This window comes from Lepidochelys kempii, chromosome 3 (genome assembly GCF_965140265.1).
Source record: "Lepidochelys kempii isolate rLepKem1 chromosome 3, rLepKem1.hap2, whole genome shotgun sequence".
NCBI lineage: Eukaryota > Metazoa > Chordata > Testudines > Cheloniidae > Lepidochelys > Lepidochelys kempii.
The window spans coordinates 181,645,702-181,663,980 of NC_133258.1; the positions used below are offsets into that span (position 1 = coordinate 181,645,702).

Here is an 18,279-nt window from a genome sequence, read left to right on the forward strand (position 1 = left end):
GTGAGAGGAGAAAGTGCCAAACATGAGGTGGAATTTATACCCATTCTCTTTATAGATATTGATGAAACAACCTTGATAAGGATGAGAGTTAGTCCTGGCTCATATAGCATGATTTTGTTTTCCAGGGGACTACATCTCATTGCACAAATGGAAAGTTCTTGAGGAGAATAGCTTTGGATCCACCTTGCTGGAGTTTTTGCTGGGTCTTTACCTTTCTCCTCCATTCCCCCTCCTCAATCTACAAAAAATGTAATATTTGTCTAGTCTGCTATAAAGATAGTGTCTGGACCTTCCTGCCCAACTTGCTAGTCTTCACATCCCCTTGCCCAGCTCTCAAGGCTAGTTTGTACAAAATGGATGGAGATGAGGTGAGACCATGGCCCAGAGCTTGCTAGATATGGAGTGGAGTGTATACTGGACCATCATAGCATGGCCTGGAGTCTGCAGTTTCCAGGAGAGGCCATTATGCTTATCTGAAACCCAGTACCCCCTGAAGCTCTGTTTGTGGTGCTGCATGTCTGCACTACCAGTATTACAGAAGTGTGGCTTAATGCCACTATTTAGGCCACTTTGTATTCATGTGAAGGTAAATGTAAAAGCTTAAGTGAAGTAAATAATCTTAATGGCTCAAATTCAGACCTGAGGTAAGTGGGTATATGTCATAAATATAAAGGGAAGGGTAACCACCTTTCTGTATAGAGTGTTATAAAATCCCTCCTGGCCAGAGGAAAAATCCTTTCACCTGTAAAGGGTTAAGAAGCTAAGGTAACCTCGTTGGTACCTGACCCAAAATGACCAATGAGGGGACAAAATACTTTCAAATCTGGAGAGGGGGGGAAAGTTTTTTGTCTGTCTGTCTGTGTGATACCTTTGTCAGGAACAGATCAATGATGAAAGCCCTTCAACTCCTGTAAAGTTAGTAAGTAATCTAGCTAGAAAATGTGTTTTTTCATTATTCTTAAAATCCAAGGGTTTGGGTCTGTGTTCACCTGTACCAATTGGTGAGGATATTATTATCAAGTCTTCCCCAGGAAAGAAGGTGTAGGGCTTGGGGGAATATCTGGGAGGAATAGGACTCCAAGTGGTCCTTTCCCTTTTCTTTGTCTAAAAACACTTCATGGTGGCAACGTTTTACCTAATCCAAGGGCAAAGACTTTGTGCCTTGGGGAAGTTTTAACCTAAGCTGGTAGAAATAAGCTTAGGGGGTCTTTCATGTGGGTCCCCACATCTGTACCCTAGAGTTCAAAGTGGGGAAGGAACCCTGATAGTATATTTCCAATTACTTTAGTGGTGTGGATTTACTTTCATTGTGTCTAAAGGAGTATATCAACATGACACAACTCGAATTCCAGTGGAGATTTGAATGATTCTATATGTTTATATTAAATTGTGTAAATTAGCATTCCTTCTATGTGTAATATTGCCAAGAATAATATTTAACACTTATGCTTTATAGACATGAACTAACTAATCCTCACAACATCTCCGTAAATAAGGCAATTTTTATTTCCATTTTCCTGAAGGGGAAATATGGGCAGAGAGGTTAAGGTCCTTTTATGCAAGATGCTGAGCACTTTTAGTATGGTACTAAATGCTCTCAAATCTCATTGACTTCACTGTAAGTTTAGGGTGCTCAGCACTTCACGGGACACACTTTACATCTTCTATGATTGGACTTGTGTTGTGTTTGGCCTAAGGTCAAAATGAGAAAGGAACAAAATTAGAATTTAGGATTTTCTGATTCCCCAGATTGTGCTTACAATACTAGGCAATGTCTCACTCTAAAAGACAAACACACACACACACACCAAACTAGGATGGGAATCAGGACAATTAGACAAAGAGTTAGTATTACATACATGCCACAAGATAGAAGTGTAATGGTCTCCATGCCAGTATCTGTTACTATATAACAATAACATCAATAAAATGCTAATCTGACATAGAAAACCCTTGACAAATGTCTTACCCATTTAAAGACTCCCCCTACCCACATACACACACATTTTGTTGTTATCAAGCTGTTGATATGAAAAATCTTTAACTTAAGCTCCCAAACTGATATGTTGAAATTACCCTGACAGATTCATTTATTGGTGGTGTGAGAAATAGCTTACTATTGCATATGTCTTTTGGTGACATATATTCCATACTGTTTTGTTTACTGGACAATATTCAACACTTTTAATGCAAATTTTATTTAAAAAAATCAAACTAAGATACGCCAGTTTAATGGGCTACTATTTTGAATGGTTACTCACACAATTAAATGTTTACGGCCAGATTCCTGACTAGCATAAATCAGTAGCTGTATTGCCTTCAATAGACTAGTCTCGTGTATACCAGTTGATGAGCTGGAGCTTAGTATAAAGCAAAGTCCTATATTCAGAGACATGGAGCCTGCTTTCAGGCATATCAGCTTCAGAATTCCATCTGACTTTAATAAAGTCAGAGCTGGCCTGCAAGTTCATTTATTGTAACTACATATATCTCGAGCTAAATAGAGCAGGCCAAAAAGAATCTCAGAATATCAAGTCATCACAATATTGGTATCTTTTATACATTTGTACTACAAAGAAGTAGACTAAAGGTATAATACTATTTTAGTTACTCATTTATTTTTGTTTAATTTGCTTTTTTATTGTATTTAATAGGAAGGAAACAATATTTGCACTAAAAAGAATTACACTGTTAAATAGAATTCTTTATAAAATAAGTCATTTTAACAAACAAAATATCATTAGAATTTGCAACAGAGGATAGGGAAAAATCTGTATTTTATGGAATGATAAGTTTTTCGTTTTCTCATTGTCCTCATATAATTTGTGGATCTTGCTATTTTTTATATATATTTACAACTAGCATCCTCCTATTCATGCTCATTTTTTTCATTTTTTTATTTTCCTAAATGCATGTAATGGATACTATACATCAACTGCAATTTTATGGCAAACTGAAGTTACAGGCACAGAGTTTCTACAAGTCTGAGTTGATGCTGTATGTATGGAGAAGATGATTACAGTAATTTAAAATGAACAGTTTGTCAAGTATGTTCTCTGCTTATATGGGCATAGAACTTTCATTAAAAATAATGAGCTTTACAACTATGAATTCAGACAGGACTAAAGCCCTAAATATTGGATGTTCAAAATAGTTATTCTCAAATAGTGGCAACCCATACACTGTAGTTTTAAGTATATTCATCTCATGTGCTGCAATAAAGAAGGTTATAAAACAATATAACATAATTTATTCGCATACAATATAATTCATATAAGATTTGTAATATTTTGTGGCATATTAATTTATAGAGAATGTTATTATGAAAGTTTAAGCATTCTGAGATAGATCAGGAGCTGAACTATTAAAACACAGTATTGCGCCTGATTTTGTTTAATTCAGTAGAATTGTTCCTGATTTGCACTAGATCAAAATCAGGGCCAGTTGTGTCTCTTAACAGATGCTTAAAAGTTAGCTCCATCAAAAAGACTCTCACTGAAAACAACCACTTATAACGGAACTGGGTCAAATCCTGCATTCCCCACTCATTCCTTATTCTGTAGCAAGGGTTTGTGAAACCCAGGACAAGTCACAGAAAGGGAGAGCTGTAATAATCCCACTTTTCCTTTTTTCTCTTCTCCCACCTTAGGCTTTGTCTCTTTGTTGTCTCTTTGTTATTCCTCAGCTCTTACTTCCTTTCATCAACTTTGTTGCCCCTTCTTTCCCCTGTGCATCTTGCCTTAGCAGTCTTCTCCTATCTCCTCTGGAACCTCCTTACCTTCTCCCATCCTCTTCCCCATCAGAATCAAATTGGACAGCAGAGAAACACTCCCCTAAGCTTCCTCCTTGATGGAAGAGCTCGAGGGAGGTGGAGGTACATCTTCCCAGTCAGTACAGCATGCTGCACCTGTTCATTAGTTCCAACTCTCCCCTACGACTGACCAGCTGGGAGTCAATCCATGCCCCCACCTCCCCAAACAGGTTTTGGGGAAGCTCTCTATTGAGTGCTCTCTATTGAGTGCTCCCCCAATCACTGTCAGGCCTGAGACAAAATGTCCTGTTGTTGTTAGCTGTGGCAGGCCTTAATTGGGGACAAATTCTGTTAACTTCCTCACATTGCAGGATCTGCCTATAAGGCATGATTCTGTAAATACAGTATAAAAGTAATTTGATGTTTTAAAAATCACACTATATATTTGTGGGCATTGTGCCTTTTACTGATTCTGCCAGGCCAAAAATCAGGATTAATTTTAAGACTTGTCTGATGTCAATAAATAATGGGACCTGATCCTGCAGTCCTTGCTCATTCCACCAGCTTCACTGACAATTTTGCCATATTTGATTACAAGATTTGTCCCCTTGACTAGAATGAGAGATTTGGCTGTGTTGGCTGTTCTAAATGTTTCACAGCATATTGTAAAACCAAAAATAGCTAGTTAAATCTCTTTAAAATATTCTGCTTTATAAGCCATTAAGAAAAATTTAAATTGTAAAAACAGGGGAAAATATAGTTAGAATTCCTATCACAGAAGTTTTTAATTATTTACTAACTAAAGACCTATGAGAAGACTTTCTGATTAAATAAGTAGAACTTGCTTCACAAAGAGCTGCAAAAGACTCTTTACAGTTTCTTCACTGAGGAAATGGAATTATTTTGTTTTATATCATGTAAATTGTGTTGAATAGAAGAAACACTGCTTCCCTGGTGCTTATGTTTTCCCCTTCGGATGGTAGCTATGGAGCACTTGCATGTTGTGTTGATGCCTTGCATGATGAAGACATGCAATGGCAAGTTCCAGTCTGCATGCTGCTTAATGAATGTTTTCCTTTTCTCTCCTTCCCTGTTATGTGCTTTCAGAAGACAACTATGTGGAAGGTGGGTGCTTTCTACCTTATTTTCCTAAGCTCTTATTTTTCCCTTGTGCTTAGTGTTTTTCCCTTGTGCTTAGTATTATAATGGTACGCATATTATTAAACACGGTAAGTTGCATTTTTTTCCTCATGCAGATTTTCAGGTTGACTGATTCAGTGTGATTTTTTTCCATATAGAACATAAAACAAATCCAAATTCCTGATTTATTATACTGTGTAAATCCAGAATAACTCTACTAAACAATGGAGTTACTCAGGATTTATACCTATGTGACTGAGATCCAAAGTGTGAATTGCTCACCAAATTCACCCATCAGGTTTACAGAAATCTTGAGTGTTCTGTATGAAAAATGATACAAGATAATGTTTGTCTGATCAATGTGGAACATAATTCCTCCTCATCATAAAGAATTTAATGCATTGTTAAAGATATATTTTAATTACTTAGGAACAGAGAAAGCTCTTTTCTTTTTTATATTACAAATATCAGTTACTGTATTATCCTTTTCAGTACAATGCTTTAGAAAAGCTTGATTTGTCAAAGTTTCCAACATAAACAGCTCTGCCTTTTCACGCTGGGAAAATAAGAGGTGTGTGTTTTTAATAATAATATTGGTATTTAATAAAGTTCCCTTAAAGAAAGTAAGACACAGGGCAATGGAAACTAAAGCACAAAGGCCATCTAGCCAGAATATTGGTAAGTAAATTGGTTAGCTGGTAGAAATGTGTACATGTGTGTATCATAGTATTTAAAGGTACAGTATGTTAATACATTATTTGATACCTCAGTTTTGTTGGCAGTCATTTTTGTCATCTGCATTATAAACCAATATTTTCAGGTGCTTTTTACAAACCATACCTGTAAAAAATTCTCTCTGGGCTTAATCTTTGCATACAAGGTTCATGTCCAAGGTTATTTATTTTAAAAATAGTTGGTCCATTTTTAAATTCGAGAACCAACATTACAGACATTTATTTTCTTTTAATACACTTTTCAAACTACTTTTAAAATCAGCAATTTCTTAAGGATTCTTGGTATGCAAAGTGGCTGGTCATGTGTGGATCTGTGGCATAATGTCCCTGCAGTACATGTATGCAGTGAGCCATTGTAGTGCTCTGATCCATACAGAATCCAATGTACTGTGGCCCTCTGTATCTGTCCATGTTCTACATCAAATATATGGCAAGGTATTCAGAGATTCATCAGGTCTGGATGCTTTGGGCATTTTTGTGTAAACATATGATGCCAGTGCAAGAAACCTAACAATTCAAGAAAATATTGGATCAGGGCTTGAATCAAAGAAAGTATCTACTGAGATTGTGACAATTTATTAAAATTCATTAAAAATCATTAAAGTAACATTGGTACTGGCACCCAGACTGAGAAAAGCTTGGAAGTAGAAAAATAGGGATCCAGTTCTATAGCTGATCCATGAATGAAAGTCATTGAAGTCAATGTGAGTTCCAGATGTAGATCAGAATTATTATGCCTTGGTGACAAAGAAGTACAGTTTATCTATTCAGATTAAAGTCAGAATAACAGACTTAATCCAGACTTTTCTTAGATTATTTGATCAAAGTTGCAACCATAACTTTACTCCAACATAGCCTTGGACGTGTTTACAGACTTCTGGTTAAGGAAAAGGGGACTACACATGTAGACTTAGTTCTGTTTACATTTTTATATTATGCCTATTGCTGTGGTATCTGAGTGCCTTACAAAATTATTAGGTGTATATAAGTAGACAGACATATATTTAGTTTTAATAAGTTAAGAGACAAATTTATCCATGCTATAAACTGAAGAAATTCCATTAATATTACTGGTTTCAGAGTAGCAGCCGTGTTAGTCTGTATTCACCAAAAGAAAAGGAGGACTTGTGGCACCTTAGAGACTAACAGATTTATTTGAGCATAAGCTTTCGTGAGCTACAGCTCACTTCATCGGCATGAAGTGAACGGTAGCTCCCGAAAGCTTATGCTCAAATAAATTTGTTAGTCTCTAAGGTGCCACAAGTCCTCCTTTTCTTTTTATTAATATTACTAAAGTTGTACAGAGGCTAAGTATGTTCACTGAAGATCTGTTGTGCTCTGAATTCCCTGTGGTTTGTGCTCTGCATGTAACTTACTCACTAAATTATGAAAATGTCCTTTCTTTCATATCCACTTCCCCTGACCCATTCTGCATACTTTAAATGTGTTTTTCTGGTGCCCAGCTCAAAATGAAGAGAGAAGCAACCACATAAAATGCATTCCTGGTGGACATTTTATTCCTAATTCACAAAGAAAAGGCTTTTACAATTTTGCTTGTAAACTTGTGGTGCACAAGTAATTATTCTGAAGGTATGCCTATAGGTGATGACCTGTTTGATTACCGTGTTTTATTGGACTCCATTAAAATGTTCTCTATTTTGTATTGACTACACTTTTGAAAACCTAACAGTGATTGTTGTAATCATTAGATTCACCTGTATTGAATTAACTACTCTGCAGATTGTACAAGCAATATAATAACAATACTTAGCTCTTCTATAGCCCTTTTCATTCAGAGATCTCAAAGAGCTTTACATATTGAGGTAAGTATCATTATCCCCAGTTAGCAAGTAAGTATAAGTAATTTTACTGCTTGATACAATATTCACAAATACAATAAAATGCAAATTTAACAAAATACAATCAGTTTTAGAGGAATAAAGAGGCCACAAATAGGACTGCATTTTTCCAATTTGTTAATGGCGGTACTATTTGAGCAGGGAATATTCATTTTGACGTCTACTTCTTTTTTTAATTTAAACAGCTCTGTAAGTGACCTGTTAAAATTCAGGAAAATTCTAGGATGCTTTCAATGGGCCTTTCTGTAATTTATATTTATTTAAATTACATGAGAATATTTTATTTGGCACTGACAATGAGACAACCTCTTTTGCATCATATTAGTAAGTATATTGATTCTGAGGACAGCGGTAAAGCTGTTGTGTGGGATTTGTTTGTTTGTTTTTTGTCACTAGTTGTAATATGACAAAATCTTGGCCTATTTAGATCAATTAAAGTTTTGCCATAATATTTTGTCCTGATAGAAGGTCAAGCTTGTAAAAGAATCTCCCTGTTGTTTTCCCCACAAGAAGGTATAGTATAGCAACAATGTCCTCTTCCCTCCATGTTGAATGCAGTTGTTGCAGGATCAAGAGTAAGGGATTTCCGATTATTCTTGGCAGTACAGTAGAAAAGATGAGCATGTAAACCTAGATCTGAGGTGGTCGGGAAGTGGTAGTCATATAGTGCCACATTCCAAGGGGATTCGAACAGTGAAACTTCACTGAGTGAAGTAAAGCTTCACCATAGATCTATCTACACCAGAATTTTTTGGCAAGTCTCACACAGTTGCAATATGACTGGAACAGACAGGGCACAACATGGAGGTAGAAACATGTATGCCTTATTTACCTACTACCATTGCTAACATCAACTGTGTCACAGTTGTGTAAGCAACACTTATGGGTCATATTCAGCATTCATTTACACTGATGTGAATCCATAATCACTCTGTTGATTTTAGTTTAGCCTAGTGTAAATGAGAACAGAGTATAAGAGAGGGTCAATTGTAAAGAGAGGGTCAATTCAGGTATTAGAGCCCACTAAACAGAGTTTTGCTTTAACAGATTTCACTGTGAGAAGGCTCATATATTAAAACTGGTATTTCAGGAAGACTTTCAATTTGGAAACCATTGTTCATTTAATGGGAACACTGCTTGTGATTTAAGCTGACATACCTTCAATTCTTCAAATCGTAATATGGATTTATTGTAGTCAGAAGTATCTTCTTTGAACTTCCCCAACTCCTATAATAGAACTCACTTGTGCATCTAATTTTCTTTGTGAATTAGAAGTAGCAGAAACTCTCTAGGAAGTCTGTTTTCCAGTAAAAACCAGCATATTCTATTGCACACCTTCTTTGTGTGAATCAAGCTTTATAATTGCAAAAAGAAAAATAATATACTATATTTTCTAGAGTTGTTGGAGAAGAAGATTACATTATTAAAATTGGAGCTAATCTATGTGAATAATTAATACATTTAAAAATGAGTCTCAGTAAAGCCAATGTTATGAAGAATAAATCAGTTTTAAAAATTAGATGTAAAATTTGAAATTCTTTAAATTTCAGAAAAAAATGAATATTATATACTGTCTCTATATTACTAGCTCTTTTCTTCTGTATCAAAATGTCCTTCGTGAGGCTGCATGCACCTTTTTGTTATTTGGCTAAAGAATTGAATATTATTGGCTTGGAGGCTCAAGAAATCAGACCCTGACTGAATGATTAAAGTTACAGGTCGCCTGATTGGAAATGCAGCTTGACCTGTACAAGTCTGACTGAGTGTGATCTCGGATATGTAGTTGAAGCACAACTTATTTTGCACAAATTTTAAAGATCTCAAGTCTCAAATGCTATCACTTTGATTTTGTTTTTTAAACCTTCTACTGCATATTTAATATTTAATTTGCTGCCTCTGGAACAAACTTATTCTGCCATTGTGTTTCACACAAATAAGGAGACATTCCTTGCATTGTCATCTCAGTGTCACAAAGAAGTTATTTTATTTAATTATCTAAAATGCTCATTTTTGATGAGGGGAAAAAGATCAGACCCAGCCCATTTTTCAGGTTTACACTTCTCCATGTTTTTAATGTAATTTAACAGCTAGAGGACAGAAAGTCCTCCTGGTGAAAGCATTAGAAGCAATCTAATCAAAGACATACGAAATATTTAAAGAACTGGTTGAAATCATTTTCTTATTATTTTTTCTCATTCTAACTATTACATAGAAGAAATATACAATGCAGCATTACCCAATGTTTGAATTGCAGTTCTATTACTCTTTGCCCCCAAAGCATTCCAACCAGTGGTTGAAAAATGCTCTTTGATTTTCCTCTGTGATACAGACATCCTATAGGAAACAGACGCCTGTCACAAAATATTTTTGTCACTGTGGCAATACCACCTTCCCATGCACCCTTGTTCATTGCTGACTGTGCTCTTGTTTCCCTTCAAGGTCTGGCGCACCTGATGATGGGCGACCAAGGTATGGGCTCTGTTCCTTTTCCACTCTGCTTTCATTGTTTCTTCTTGTTCTGTAGCTGCTTTGAATCCATCACTGCAAATGATGGGCAAACGCTTGAAAGCTATCTTTGGCTGCAAATAAACACATAATTTTAGTCACAACTTTCTTATTTCATTATATATATATTTGTTTGCTCCTTAAGCTTTGTTCCTTCTGTGCCCCCTCCCCCAATCTCACAATATAATAACTGACAAAAGTGAGAGATAAGAAGGTATTGAGAAAATTCCATGCATTTATCAGAAAATATAATTATGGGTGATTCTGTTAAAGACAAAAGAAGCACAAGAGCACTCACCAGATAGCTTCTGAAAGAAGATATTCAGTTTGTCATATTGTACCCAGTGAAGAGTCCATTTACATTAATGCATGGCTGATTGGAAACTTGCAGAAAGCACCTGCTCCTGGCTTCTGGAATGCTGAGAATACAGTTTTGCAACATAATGAAATCAATGTTTTTCTCCTCTTTAGCCATTGTTTGTTAGTTCTGTGTCACTCTTTTTTAACAAAGCATGAGTTACTTTTGTGTTCCTCTGCATGTACATGATTGGAACAAATAAACTAAATTCCCAGTATGACCCTGATTGCATCTCCATTTGTCTCTAAACACTTACTTTAAGCTTTCTCTTTTCATGTTCAGATACTATTGCATTTACATATACTCATGACTCTTACTGTTGTTTCTCTCCTCTTCTTTATTCTCTCTTTGTCTGGAAATGCTTTCTTCATGGAACCATTTCATCAAATCCATAGGTAAAAGTAAAGGTATTACATGATTTTCCTTCTTTTAAATTCCATCTGTATACTTTAAATTATGTCTGAGTTATGCAAATGTATTTAGAGGTTTTTGCACTGATAATCTAAGGTAGGTATGTTTTTACAAAATTACGTCCTGAACATCAAGGTAAGGAAAAATAGGGTTTTTTAAAAGTTTGACCTGCTTTTTGAAGTGTGCCTTTTATTTACCTTTTTTATGAGAGATTTAAAGCAATTGTACATAGCCATACTAAATTAACCTAAAATTATAGTATATGTTCAGGATGAATTAACAGTCCCCTTTTGAGGTATGAATGCTCCTGTTCTCAGTGAATAGTAGTCTACACTATTAGACAGACATAAGCACAATGTCACCAGACACTGACAGAAAGGAGGAAATCTGTCCAGGGACAATCCATACCTTGATGTAAGTCTAAGCATGAATAGCACTGACTTCAAGAAGTCCCCGCTATGAGCTGGTCACCTGTTTATCTGTAAGATTTTTCTTATAAATATTAGCTTTGACATGCCTGAAGTGAGAATGGGACATGGAGAGATGAGGAGGAACAGACAACAAAGCAAAGTACGGTTTTATTCTTGGATTTTCTTCCCCCTTCTTTTTCTTGATATGAGAACAGATCAAGCCAGGTATACTGTACTTCATTGCGTCACTTGGTAAGTCTGATGTAGAACATATGCAATAATATCAAGAATTTTAATGTTCTGAAGAAATACCAACTTCTGCTCCCGGTGTACTAGTTCAGACCATCGAGTATGTATTTTTTTATTTAAGTTGAGAAATTAGCCTGCACATACTAAATGCCACTAATTTTTTTCTTATTGATCATTATAATATAGTTTTACTCTTTTTGGTGAGCATGTGTCAGGAAGTGCCTGTTCCTGGTATGTGTCCTATGCTTTGGCTTTCTGGTTGTATTTTACAGTACAAACTAGACAACACAGAAGCATGTTGAATGTGTTCACACTTTGCGTGCCTTGGAACAAAGAGTGTACGTGTAACACAAAACTGTAATTCTAGCACCAATAGTTCTATGGTGTGCATTATAGTTCTTCACATCAGCCCGCCTTAAAAGAGTGTGCATCTGATTATACCCAGGGCACAATATTTAAAGGGTTATATGAGTTCTGGAGCTTTGAATCTTGTTTTAGGAAATGTTTCAAACCAATGGAAGAAGAAACTGTTCTTAATACTTTGCATTATAGTTTGTACTAATTACCTTGTAACTCTAGCTTCCTTGATCAGCAAATGGTAGCTGTCTTGGGCATCATCTGTATCACAATACATGTTTTACAATACTGGAGCGTTTTATGTGGTCTTTGAAACATATTTTTACGAAAATCAGTCCATAGACTATCCTGCACACAGCATGCATCATGCAACAAACAGCATAATGTTGTGATATATATCTATGTATGTATATATTATGCATTTAAATCATAACTGACATGCTAATACAGACAGTAGAACATTTAGCAAATCATAATGGATGATTTCTGAAAAAAAATTATGTTATTGTACCTATTTAGGCAAATTATCTATTATTTTTTAAAAATTATATTTACAAAAAAATATAAAGTTAAGAGTTGCGTGGAGAATAGCTAGATTTAATATCTAATGGTGTGCACTATGATACAACTAAAATATCAGAACCATCAAACCTAGTAATTATTTGCTTGACTGTGCTATTCTTTTGACATTTTGGTCTTTTATTATATTTTTTCTCTTTATGTGGGAATATTGATACTGATCTGTGTTTTGATAGTTTCACCAACATTTGTTCTCCAAATATAGTATAGTATGTAAAAATGCAAGAAAAGGGAAATAGGCATGTTTAAACATTCATAAGATACAGTAGTGAGTAAGTAGCTGTATACATTGGGCCAGATGAGGTAAATTGGCATAGTTCAATTGACTTTTGTTGAAGCTACACTAATTTACACAAGTTGAAGTTTGGGCCTTGAAACATCAAATGTTTAAAACTGCTATGACAAAACACTTTACAATATAACAAACTTCATCCTAATAATCTGATGGAGCTTTTCATTGGGAAATTCCTTTGGCCCTATTTAACTCTCCCATTATAATTTGTATTGACTTTAGTGATAGCTACTGGCAATGATTGCAGACTTCTTTGTGCTAACATCAAGACCCAGCCCTCTCATATTTTAATTAAATATTCTGCTTTAAAGGTCAATTGGAAATGCAAGCCAAAATATATCTTTTACAAACTATGCAAAGATATTCACTCAAAAGTACCTGATTGAGGAAGCTCAGGCCTACTTAGCCACCATTTTAGGACCTTAACTTGTGTTTCTTGTAGACACTCAGTTAGTTTTATCGTATGGGACTGGGCAAACAAAAATCAAAATAGTTTGAAATTAACACCTTAAAAGAAGAAATAAATATTTCCAAGTGTTTCCACTGACCAAGTAATGTCTGAGATGATGGCCCAAATTTTGCTCTCCTATATAAGCATAACTCCCAAGAGGGGACTGCAAGATCAGACCTGAAATGGATTTTAAACAATTAAAACACAGTGGTTAAGATTTTTAAAGCAGACTAGGTTATTTAGTGACAGACCTCCCATTGAAATTAATTGGAAAAGTGTGAGTAAGTCTCCTACTCAGCTTTGAAAGTCTCCACCAGTATTCTTTGCAAAATTATAAATATTCTCAAAGCAGTCACTGCCCTTCAGAGAAAGAAGGAGAACTTTGATGCAGGTCATTGCATTTAGATAAATGTCAGTACTCAAGGCCACATATCTTGATCCATTTACACAGCTGGTTGACACCACCAGGAACTGCATACAGATCAAGGGCCATTTAATCTAGTAACTTTGAGGAAATATAAACCTCCTTTTTTTTCTTTCTTACTTTTTTTTGTGTGTGTGTGTGTGTAAATGCTGTGTCAAAACCTAGCAGGAGCTGAGAACTTGCAACTGGTATTGAAGAGAGTTGGTGTTGGCTTATTTACTTTAATGAGCATTGCAGATGTTCACTCAGCTCTTTTTAGGATTTCATACATTGTGACTAACCAAAGTGTATACAAGTGTTTGTACATTTAAAATGTATCTAACTGAATTATTATATGGTTTACACTAATATAAATAAGATAAGATGTCAACTAGGTTTGAAATATAAAATAATTCCAGTTTTTGGTGATAAATCCTAATATAGTCTAGATCAGTGGTCACCACCTGGTCAATCGATATCTCCCAGTCGATTGCGATCTCTGGTGGTGCAGCTTGGCTGCCAGTAAGGCAGTCTCCATGCCTGCCCAAACCCCACGCTGCTGCCGGAAACAGTCAGCATGGCTCCAGGGGTGGGGAGGGGGGCAGGGGTCTCCCTCCTTTCACTGCTCCTGCCTGCAAGCACTGCCCCTGGAGCTCCCATTGGCTGGCAATGGGAAGCTGTGGCCAATGGGAGCTGTGGGCATGGTGCTTGCAGAGAGGGGCAGTGCACAGAGCCATGAGCCCCCCACCCCCAGGGGCCACAGGGGTGCGTTAGTCTCTTCTGGGAGTGGCGTGGGTTCAGGGTCGGCAGGGAGGAGCAGCCATGCTGCATACTGACCGGGAGCTGCCAGAGGTAAGTGTTGCCCAGTGGGAGACCGCACCCCAACCCCCAGCCCTGAGCCCCCTCCCAGAGCCAGCACCCTGTACCCCCTCCTGCACCCCAACACTCTGCCCCAGCCCAGAGCCCCCTCCTGCACCCAAACTCCCTCCCAGAGCTTGCACCCTTTACCCCCTCCTGCACCCCAACCCCTGCCCCGGCTCATCCTAGAGCCCCCTCCCACACTGCAAACCCCTCAGCCCCAATCCAAAGTCAGCACCTCTTCCCAAACCCCAAACCCCTACCCCAGTGAATGAGGGTGCAGGAGAGTGAGCGACGGAGAGAGGGAGGGATGGAGTGAGTGGGGCGGGGCTTTGGGGAAGGTGTGCGGCATCGGGAAAGGGGCGGGATAGATCCTGGGATGCCCTTAAATTCAAAAAGTGTTCTTGGAATTAAAAAGGTTGGAGCCCACTTGTCTATATTGTTTATTTTATCATTTTTTTCTGAAATTTTGTCTTATCTTCTTTCGGTGAGACTTCCCGCATACATAGTTGATCAAGGCTTATTTTGTGTATTCCTACAAGCTATTTTGCCTGTGAACATAAATTAATGTTTCATTTTTCACAAGGAATGAAATGGTCATAACTTTTAGTTATTGAAAGGAGCCACAAAGTGGTATTTACAATGTAGTTACCACAACAAAATAAATTACTTCTGTGACCTATATTAATATTACTATTCTCATAACCTATAATATGGATTTCTTATCTATATTTTGTTTTATATAAATATTCTACTCTTGACTGTGTATTTTATTTAGACTAAAATACTATGTTCCTGCTCCTGTTCTATTAGATTATGGGTTTAATACAGCTTTAAATCATGTATATTAGTACGGCTGTCGATTCATCGCAGTTAACTGATGTCATTAATCACAGTTTTAATCACACTGTTAAACAATAGAATACCAATTGAAATGTATTAAATATTTTGGATGTTTTTCTACATTTTCAGATATATTGATTTCTATTACAACCCAGAATGTGAAGTGTACAGTACTCACTTCATATTATTTTTATTACAAATATTTGCACTATAAAATGATAAACAAAAGAAATGGTATTTTTAATTCACCTTGTACAAGTACCATAGTGCAATCTCTTTATTGTGAAAGTGCAGGAGGAGGCATGGGGTGCTGGCTTCAGGAGGGGGCTCAGGGCTGGGAGTTGTGCGTGCAGCTTCCCACTGGGCAGCACTTACCTCCAGCAGCTCCCGGTTGGCGGTACAGCGTGGCTGCCGCTAAGGGAGGCTACCTGCCTATCCTGGCCCCACGCCACTCCTGGAAGGGGCCAACGTGCCCCTGCAGCTCCTGGGAGGGCACGTGGCTCTGCGCGCTGCCCCTCTCTGCAAGCACCGTCCCCACTCCCATTGGCCACAGCTTCCCGTTCCTGAACAATGGAAACTGCAGGGGTGGAGCTTGCAGGCAGGAGCAGTGCGCAGAAGGAAATCCCCCCTCCCTGGGCTGCGGGGCCATGCTGGCCACTTCCAGGAGCAGTGTGGGGCCGAGTCAGGCAGGGAGCTTCCCTTAGCGGCAGCCACACTGTACCACCGATCAACCGGTTGGTGACCACTGCTTTAGAGCCTACAAGTCCACTCAGTCCTACTTCTTGTTCAGCCAATCACCAAGAGAAACATTTATGGGAGATAATGCTGACCACTTCTTATTTACAATGTCACCTGAAAGTGAGAACAGATGTTTGCATGGCACTTTTGTAGCCAGCATTGCAAGATATTTACATGCCAGATCTGCTAAACCAGTGGTCACCAACTGATCTCTGGTGGTGCAGTGTGGCTGCTGCTAAGGCATGCTCTCTGCCTACCCTAGCCCCACGCCACTCCCAGAAGTGGCCAATGCAGCCCCAGGAGTGGGAGGTGGCCAGGGGTCTCCCTCTGCTCACTGCTCCTGCCGAGAAGCCCTGCCTCCACAGCTCCAATTGGCCAGGAATGGGGAGCTGTGGCCAATGGAAGCTGCAGGGGTGGTGCTTGCAGAGAGGGGCAGTGCGTGGAGCCACATGTCACCCCCAAGGGGCCACAGGGACACGTTGGCCCCTTCTGGGATCTGCATGGAACCAGGGTAGACAGGGTAGGCCACACTATGCCACCAACCGGGAACTGTCAGAGGTAAGTGCTGCCTGGTGGGAGGCTGCACCCCAACCCCTAGCACTGAGCCCCCTCCCAGAGCCAGCACCCCATACTCCCTCCTGCACCCCAAGCCCCATCCCAAAGCTCAGCCCAGAACCCCGTCCCACACTGCAAACCCCTTGGTCCCAGCTCAGAGCCTGCACCCCCTCCTAAACCCCAGACCCCTACCCCAGCTCTGTGAAAGTGAGTGTGGGTGGGAGAGAGCGGGGGTGGGGGTGGAGTGAGCAGGGCGGGGATTTGGGGAAGGGGTGGGGCCTTGGGGAAGGGGCAGAGTAGATCCTGTGTTTCCCTTAAGTTCAAAAAGTGACCTTGACTGTAAAAAGGTTGGAGACCACCGTGCTAAACATTCATGCTTTGGCCACCATTCCAGAGAACATGCTTCCGTGCTGTTGACACTCATTAAAATAATGTGTAAATTTAATTTTTGACTGAACCCCTTGCAGAGAGAATTGTATGTCTTCTGCTCTGTGTTTTACCTGCATTCTGCCATATATTTCATATTGTAGCAGTCACGGATGATGACTCAGCATGTTGTTTATTTTAAGAACACTTTTTCACAGCAGATTTGACAAAACACAAAGAAGGTACCAATGTGAGATTTCTAAAGATAGCTACAGCACCCTACCTAAGATTTAAGAATCTGAAGTGCCTTCCAAAATCTGATCGGAATGTGGATCATGCTTTCAGACGTCTTAAAACAGCAACACTCCAATGCAGAAAGTACAGAACCCAAACCATCAAAAAAGAAAATCAACTTTCTGCTGGTGGCATCTGACTCAGAGGATGAAAATGAACATGTGTTGCTCTGCACTGCTTTGGATGGTTTTCGAGCAGAACCCATCATCAGCATTGACGCATGTCCTCTGGAATGGTGGTTGAAGCATGACGGTTCATATGTATCTTTAGTGTATCTGGCAGATAAATATCTTGCAACGCCGGCTATAACAATGCAATGCGAACACCTGTTCTTACTTTCAGGTGATATTGTAAACAAGAAATGAGCAGCATTATCTCCTGAAAATGTAAACAAATTTGTTTGAGTGATTAGCTGAACACAAAGTAGGAATGAGTGAACTTGTAGGCTTTAAAGTTTTACATTGTTTTATTTTTGAACGCAGTTATTTTTGTACATAATTCTACATTTGTAAATTCAACTTTCATGATAAAGAGATTGCAGTGCAGTACTTGTATTAAGTGAATTGAAAGATACTATTTATTTTATCTTTACAGTGCAAATATTTATAATAAAAATAAATATAAAAGTAAGAACTGTACACTTTGTATTTTGTGTTGTAACTGAAATCAATATATTTGAAAATGTGGAAAACATCCAAAATATTTGTATAAATCGTATTCTATTATTGTTTAACAGCACGATTAAAGTGCGATTAATCATGATTAATTTTTTAATCACACATTTAATCATGTTAATTTTTAAATTGCTTGACGGCCTTATATATTAGTCATTCAAGTCCATTAGAAACTAATATATGATATCTAGCTAAGCAATAGCTGTTTCTACAAAGCCTAATAGTGCCGCTGACACTTTATTAGATTACAGCTTTTTGATGTGGTTGGCACAATGCATGTAAATGCAGAGAAAAGACTTCAGAGCATCTGTTTGTGTCTACTTCCTAAATATTGTCATCTAAATTCTGCATTGAACAATACCATACACAACCCGTATAACGTAAATAGGATTCTGTTGGGTGTATGTCAGTGCAAAATTTGGCCATCATTTCAGGCTAACTGGAGAATACAG

The 18,279-nt window shown here is 38.1% G+C and overlaps 1 protein-coding gene across 30 annotated transcripts in view; it reads left to right on the top strand.

The window, feature by feature from the left end:
- NRXN1 (neurexin 1) overlaps positions 1–18,279 on the top strand; it is a 1,248,790-nt gene that overhangs the window by 101,397 nt on the left and 1,129,114 nt on the right. For 20 of the 30 annotated variants that reach the window (XM_073339185.1, XM_073339187.1, XM_073339205.1 and 17 more), the window contains exons 3-5: positions 4,859–4,876; positions 9,924–9,953; positions 10,743–10,754. In XM_073339185.1, coding sequence (XP_073195286.1) covers positions 4,859–4,876; positions 9,924–9,953; positions 10,743–10,754 — 60 coding nt within the window. The remainder of the gene's footprint in view (positions 1–4,858; positions 4,877–9,923; positions 9,954–10,742; positions 10,755–18,279) is intronic. The other 10 variants (XM_073339213.1, XM_073339188.1, XM_073339200.1 and 7 more) reach the window with 5 other exon arrangements.